The 7977-nt window shown below is 44.3% G+C and overlaps 1 protein-coding gene across 1 annotated transcript in view; it reads left to right on the forward strand.

Annotated features, from left to right (window-relative positions):
• The window catches only part of LOC142938484 (organic solute transporter subunit alpha), a 6141-nt gene extending 731 nt beyond the window's left edge, over positions 1–5410 (forward strand). Inside the window, exons 2-7 of the mRNA XM_076081684.1 lie at positions 128–279; positions 847–920; positions 1139–1294; positions 1565–1676; positions 3764–4016; positions 4989–5410. Coding sequence (XP_075937799.1) covers positions 128–279; positions 847–920; positions 1139–1294; positions 1565–1676; positions 3764–4016; positions 4989–5410 — 1169 coding nt within the window. The remainder of the gene's footprint in view (positions 1–127; positions 280–846; positions 921–1138; positions 1295–1564; positions 1677–3763; positions 4017–4988) is intronic.
• Positions 5411–7977: the final 2567 nt, after the last annotated feature.

The following is a 7977-nucleotide window of genomic DNA, read 5'->3' on the forward strand; positions in this document are numbered from 1 at the left end:
CTGTTAGCTGCAAGCCACCATCTTAGCTGTTGTCGTGTTGAGAACCGTGCGGAGGCAATAGATATAATCTGAATCTCTGTGATGTAGGTGTGTTGCTGTGGTAAGAGTTTAGTCTGTCTTTTCTCAGCCATTAAAGATGAGCTGTGGCTCTTCCTCATCCCAGCCGGCCTGGCTGTCATTTTACTGGGGGTGTTTCTGGAGGAGGTGGGCTTCTTCCTGCGCCACATTGCCGCGTCCAGACGAAAACAGCTCTACCTGTGGATATTAGGAATGTACCCGGTAACATTACCCTCCTCATTCCCTCACATAGCTCCTCCTCTGACAGGGGCGGAGCCAGACCTTGTAAACACCTAGCATCCTCCCCTGGGGAGATTATTTACCAAATGATCTATATACACTATTTTTTCAAGCCATTTCATAATAGAAGCCTTAAAATCTGTACATTATTTGGGAAAAACTCAAATTGTAGAGCTTACGTCCTATTTTTTATGTCTGTCTTCATCTTTCTATAACCATAACACAACAAATGTTGTGGATGAATAATTTTCACTCCTGCCACCTCAAAAGAGGCAAAGCTTGTCTGATGCTGTTACTATTTGAAGTTACATAGCATAAAGGGTCGGAATTTGTTAATGGCAGCCCCACTAACCTTGAAACCTATTTTGGTGTTCTCTGCTGGAGTAGAGCTCACAGAATGAATCCTTAGCTGACAAATCTGCTACATTTTAATCCTTACGCCACAATAATCAGCTGGACTTCTCTCAGTGCAAAAATAAATCTTGATATGTTTTGGTCCAAGGTGCACCTGCATTGCATCTCAACCCTTGAATGTTCTTTATATCTTAGGTATTTGCCTCGACCTCCCTCATAGCGCTGTATGTGCCACGCTCTTCTTCGCTGTGTAATTTCATTGCCTCACTGTGAGTTTACAAGTCTTCATAGATTTCATTGCAAGATTTTATTGCTACTTTAACGTCGTTGATGGGGATTTGTTTTGGTGAGCTCACACAAAACAAAAACAACAATAACCCCCCACACACACATACAGTGAAGTAATTCAAGTGATGAATCCTAATTTAAACAAGCACGAGGATGCTGTCACACGTCTGCTCCTGTCTAAATGTGTATGTCTGTGCAGGTATCACTCCATCACCTTGCTGAAGTTCATGGGACTGATCACAGACTTCTTTGGAGGGAAAGCTTGTATGCTGGCTGCTTTGTCTGGACAGCAGGTTTCTCCAGATCCTTTCCCCTGTTGCTGCTGCTGCTGTCTCCCAATGGTGGCCATCAGCAGGTACACCAAACAAACACCTGCATCCAATCTGGGATTTTTTAAATTTAATTTAATTTGAGTCAAAGATTTTTTACGTGTAGCGGCTATCACAGGTACAGCATCTTAAGAGAGATTTTAGATGGTGGCAGCTCTGTGTTTGTGTCTATAAATATTGACAATACCTCAATGAAGTGCATACATGTATTTTCAACAGTTTCATGTGATTGTATGAAATGTTGTCTGTAGACGACGTGACTTGACGTACAGCGCCGTCCCTTCTCTTGTGTGTAGCAGCAGCCGTGGCTGGATGATGGCTGCTGTGCTGCAGCTCTCTGTTGTCCGCAGCATCTTGTTCTTTGTCACTCTGGTCCTGTGGACAGATGAACAGTATGACTATGGTGATGTGAGTTACTTATTTAGACCTCGATCTGTACTTATTCTCCCAGCCAGCATGAGGTAGTCAAGCTGTAGTCTGTGGTGGTGTAATGTACTATATTTTATTGTATTTTTCTTCTATGCTCTGCTTAAACGCAGTTCATGTATCATCATATATATATATTTTTATGACAGTAGGGTTCTAGTCTAGATGTTTTTTCAGTGCTTTACCTCTTTAGGACATTTGATATTTCCCCTCTTACTGAGTCTATATTAGTGTTTAATTAAAACATTGTGAAATCAGTATGAGTTAGCAAATGTTTGCATTGAAATCGTGATGCTAACTTATTTAATGCAATGTGTAGTACGGTATGAACCACAGCTCTTCATTCATTATGGTTTTTGACTGTTGAAGGGATTAGAAGGCTTGAGAGTTGAGATGGAAACTGACAAACAGCATATAGCGAAAAAATGTCCCTTCGCAACTATCTATCAATCCATCCATCCATCCACCCACCCACCCATCCATCCACCCATTCATCCATCCACCCACCCATCCATCCACCCATCCATCCACCCATTCATCCATCCATCCACCCATCCATCCACCAATTCATCCATCCACCCATCCATCCACCCATCCATCCATCCATCCACCCACCCATCCACCCATTCATCCATCCATCCACCCATCCATCCACCCACCCATCCATCCACCCATCCATCCACCCACCCATCCATCCACCCATCCATCCACCAATTCATCCATCCACCCACCCATCCATCCATCCACCCATTCATCCATCCATTCATCCATCCATCCACCCATCCATCCACCCACCCATCCATCCATCCATCCACTGACCCATCCATCCATCCACCCATTCATCCATCCACCCATCCATCCACCCACTCATCCATCCACCCATCCATCCATCCATCCATCCACCCATGCATCCATCCACCCATTCATCCATCCACCCATCCATCCACCCATTCATCCATCCACCCATTCATCCATCAACCCATCCACCCACCCATCCATCCACCCATTCATCCATCCACCCATTCATCCACCCATCCATCCACCCATTCATCCATCCACCCATCCATCCACCCATTCATTCATCCATCCACCCACCCATCCATCCACCCATCCATCTATCCACCCACCCATCCACCCATTCATCCACCCACCCATCCACCCATCCATCCATCCACCCATCCATCCACCCACCCATCCACCCATCTATCCATTCATCCATCCATCCACCCATCCATCCATCCATCCATCCACCCATTCATCCATCAACCCATCCATCCACCTATCCATCCATCCATCCACCCATCCATCCATCCATCCATCCACCCATTCATCCACCCATTCATCCATCCACCCATCCATCCACCCACCCATTCATCCATCCACCCACCCATCCATCCACCCATTCATCCATCCATCCACCCACCCATCCACCCATTCATCCATCCATCCATCCATCCACCCATCCATCCACCCATTCATCCATCCATCCACCCACCCATCCACCCATTCATCCATCCACGCATCCACCCACCCATCCATCCACCCATTCATCCATCCACCCATCCATCCACCCACCCATCCATCCACCCATTCATCCATCCACCCACCCATCCATCCATCCACCCATTCATCCATCCATCCACCCATCCACCCACCCATCCATCCACCCATCCATCCATCCACCCATTCATCCATCCATCCATCCACCCACCCATCGATCCATCCATCCATCCACCCACCCACCCATTCATCCATCCACCCACCCATCCATCCACCCATCCATCCATCCACCCATCCACCCATCCATCCATCCACCCATCCATCCATCCATCCATCCATCCATCTATCCATCTATCCCATAAACAAGATCAATAGCCTCACTAATAGACTCGCTTTTCAGATCGTCTAACAGTGTACGTTCATTCCATTCAAACTGACAAACAATGAAATCATATGTTTCGAGTGAGCTCACCGTTTACTCTTGAGGAGGCCATGCTCTAAATAGCACTGGAATAAAAAAATGAAAGTCAAAGGATAAAATCAATGACAACCACCTTCTTGTTCCCTAGGTGGATTCAGTCAACCCCAACCTGTATGTGAACGGTATCATATCCGTGTCGACCTTCGTGTCCTTCTACGGCCACCTTCTCTTTTACAAAGCCACTAAGAGTGCTTTACATGGTTATGGGCTGAGAGCCAAGTTCATCTGCGTCATTGTGGTGTTGGTGCTGTGTGGCCTGCAGAGTGGCATCTTAGAGACCATGGGCGCTCTGGAGGTTATCCCCTGCACACCACCCTTCTCTGTCCTGACCAGGTCCCAGTGTAAGTCACAGCACATCTGTTTTGAATCATGTTCACTCAGCCCGCTCATTTGGCGTGCAACAGCATTGCATCCTTTTACGACTTGTAATCTGTACTGACTGCAATTTAAACGCATATACATGAATATAATATGCTCAGAGCAAGTGAGGTAGTGTAAAATGTGAGAAAGACTACTTATGATGGATGGATCAAACAAACAGGACTATCACCCAGGAGACAGGTGTTTTCCTGATGATTGGCAGTTTCAACCTTGTCTGTGTCGATGTGTCCTTGGCAAGACAGGAAATAGTTTAGTCCTGATGAGGTGGCACCGAGTAGTGTGGGAATGTGTGTTAGTAATGACATGTAGTGTAAAGCGCTTTGAGTAATCGGAAGACCAGAAACGCCCTATGAAGGTCCATCAGCCATTTGCCATATCAAATCAAAAATATATAACATATCATACACAAATACATATTAATATAGATGCATGCATGCATTGGCGTGTTCACACGTTTATCAACAAATACAGTTGCTGCATTCATACATTTGGGACTGCACACCAACACGTGTCCCCGCGAACCTCCACAGAAACGGGTAGATGCCAAAATGTACGTCATGCGTACCTTCATGACTACGCAGACAATCAAAATGTAATTTGAGTTTAGTTCTTTTTAGATCTTTCCTTTACTCTGTGAAAGCTAAATCACTGACTGAAGTAGGAGCTGCAGCGTTGCAGAGGGGTACAACAAGGGAAATTACGAAACTTTCTAAAATATTTCTTTACTCACCTCTAAAGAATGTCACCAAGGCTTATAGACTAATTCTGTTGCATGACATTATTTAATTACAAATACAAAACCTTTAAGAAAAACTAAAATGGGTCTTTTGACAGAGAAGTTGAAAAGAAGGCAATGATGCGGCTGTTTCCTCTGTGATAACTGTATGTCATCATTGAAGACATTGGCTGTTGTGTTCTCTGTTCAACCACAGTGATCTACCACTACTGTGTGATTGTGGAGATGTTCTGCATCGGCCTCTATGCCCGCCACACTTTCCGTAAGGTGGAGCCGAGCGTGGTGGAGGATGTAGAGGGGCCCGTCAGAGTCTGGCAGGAGGAAAAGGCTGTTCAAACAGATGACGATCAGATGACACATCACAGGCCCGGCCTGCTCGGCCACTGCCTCGTCAGTGTCTCCAATCCCAGTAACAGCAGTGACAGCGAGGACAGCCTGTGCAGGATAGAGCATGCACCTCTGGATGGTTTCCTCTTCCCTCAGGCCAGAGGTCAACAGCCAGGCAGGCCAGAACCAGTGGAACCCAGGTTTGCAGAGGAACCGGGTGTAGATCTGACCCACATTACTGTCAGGGCTGATATTAACTATCAGGACTCTAAGGATGTCACTGTGGTTTGACCAACTATGGAGGACCTTTAATAAAAGACTGAGTAAGTTTACATTCAACCACTGAAGATGCTGGTACTGACGAGGGTCTGTGTGGGGCCCCAAGGACCTGGACTATGATAAATAGGGCAAAAAGTGACACACTTACCCAACATATAGGAAACTGTGCCAACTGTAAACTGCTGGCACAAACTGTAGCAGAATGAGGATCAATGTAGAAGTCTTGGGAAATGTTGTTCTTTGTAATCCCTGGATGTGTTTTGTTATGTATTCTTAATATTTTTTGCTTTGCAGTTGTGTATACCTCACACACTAATCCTCATAATTTGTGGAAGATAAAAGGCATGATGAATACATGAGAAGAAACGGTGGCCCTTTAAAGTCCTGTGCCACAATATACAGATTACCTTGCTGCATGTACCTGCAGCATTGCTTCTCCTCGATCTACTGTGGCTTGGATATCATTTAAATGTGGCTTTTGGTGAAAGTGTCTGCCAAATGAACGATAGCTTTTCCCCCCAGGCATCGACTGTTTGTACACTGGTTCTACATTTAAAGTCCAACTGAAATGAAATGACATCTTTGTTTGATGTACTAGTAACTACAGCATACATGTCTGATGTGTAAATCACATAAAACCATGACAATATTTTTCAGTTAAATGACACCCCATGGCATGACTCATCAGCTCTGTCTATGAATATTGAATCCAGCCAATCAAATCATCCATCATCTTTCCGCTTATCCTTTACAACAGGGGTCTTCAACGTTTTTCAGGCCAAGGACCCCCAAACTGATAGAGAGATGGAGCAGGGACCCCCGACTATATATATTGTATAAAATTGTGTTTTATATTAAACTGGGCCTCGTGCCGTGTATAAACATACATCTTTATTGTGCATTCAATACTAAGCTATTCAAATAATACACATGTTCATATATTCATGTCTTTATTTTAAACATGTGCAAGGGTGGCTGTGCCACTGTGAGGAATTTAAGTTTTAAAGCGCTCCTAATTATGGATATTATGTGATACAGTATATGTACTTGTAGGAGTCTGGTCATTTCATGCATTAAGTGTCTGTGAGAGGGGGTTGAGGAATGTGCTGAGAGCGGGGGTTGTGTGAAAGTGGCTGCGTGAGGTGTTAAGAGTGACAATAGGTCAAGGGCCAAGGAGGGGCTTATTGGACTTCAGCCAATCAATGAGCTGATCGATGAGCTGAGAGATGTAACTTTGGAGGGACAAAGGCTCTTCGAATTGCAGGAGAGATTCAGACCTCCTGAGCATGGGGCAGACTAGTCTGTCGTGTGGCCCGGACGGGGCCTCACTTTCATTTTATATGTTTGTTTTGTTATTAATAGTGTGATTCGGTTTGTAACCGTTTGTATCTGTTTTTATGCTTCTTGGATAATAAATCCATTTGATTTGACTTAAACCTGCTGTTGTGTTTTGGAGGCGATTGACAGCACATGGCTGCAGGGAGGGGGGCGATTTCTCTCTGTGTCCAAAAGTTGTGGACCTAACACCACTGCCTTTTATAAACATACCTTGTCAGCTGATACCAATGCCAATATCAACATTGTCTGTCAATTGCATGATAATCATGCATACAAACTATTCAAATTGACGTTTGTATTTTAAACATAAATGTGGAAACGAAAATGAGTGATGGCCTGTTAGTGCCACTGCCATGGATAAACATACCTGTTGTCTTGCATACAATACTTAACTATTAAAATAATGAACAGATTCATGTTTTGGAAGAAAAAAAAATGTAATTAATTTTTTTTTTTTTTAATTGTCAAATCAACCAAACATTTCGCGGACCCCCTGCAGTACCTCCGCGGACCCCCTTTTGAAGACCTCTGCTTTACAGGGTAGCTGGGGGTCTGGAGCTGATCCCAGCTGACATTACCATTTTTGTATTATTTTAGCATTACACTGTGGTCAGATAACTTTCAAATGTCCTGTTTTGATTTCAGAGGTAGTTTGCCAGGTCTAGTTTTGTTGTATTGCTTTCTATTTGTTTGGCACGACCACATGTGTCCCATCTTCTCCCACTTTGTTAGAGAACCTTTTGTTTAAAACCCTTTGGACCCGAGAGCCCCCGGTGGGGGTCTTTTTTTAGAGTGTGCAGCATTCAGCGTGTCGTATAAAGCATTTTTCATAAAGAAATATGATTATTGCTCCAGACAAAATAGATATCGAATTAACGGGAAAAGTCCGAGCAACATCATCATACCAGCCATTGTAAACACTGCAAACACAATTATACATGAACTAATATCATATCTGGACGATATCTGGACAATTTGCCACATTTTTGGCCAAAAATCGCCGATCTATGCTCACTGTAAGGCTCTCTCATCACGGAGCATGATCGCACATGGCGGATGAGCAGATGCAGCAGGGGCACGATTCGACCCGGAAACGCACAGCGGCGTCCAAATTACTCTCTTTCAAACCGTTCAAAAGTTATGAGTATGCATGTCAACATCAGCCACAGGTCACGAGAAAAAAAATTGGGTAAAAAAACTTACGTTTTGACGGTTTTGGCGATGAAAAACGGATTTATTCC

This window comes from Anarhichas minor, unplaced genomic scaffold, assembly GCF_050575085.1.
Source record: "Anarhichas minor isolate MPS153535 unplaced genomic scaffold, ASM5057508v1 ptg000086l, whole genome shotgun sequence".
Taxonomy (NCBI): Eukaryota; Metazoa; Chordata; class Actinopteri; order Perciformes; family Anarhichadidae; genus Anarhichas; species Anarhichas minor.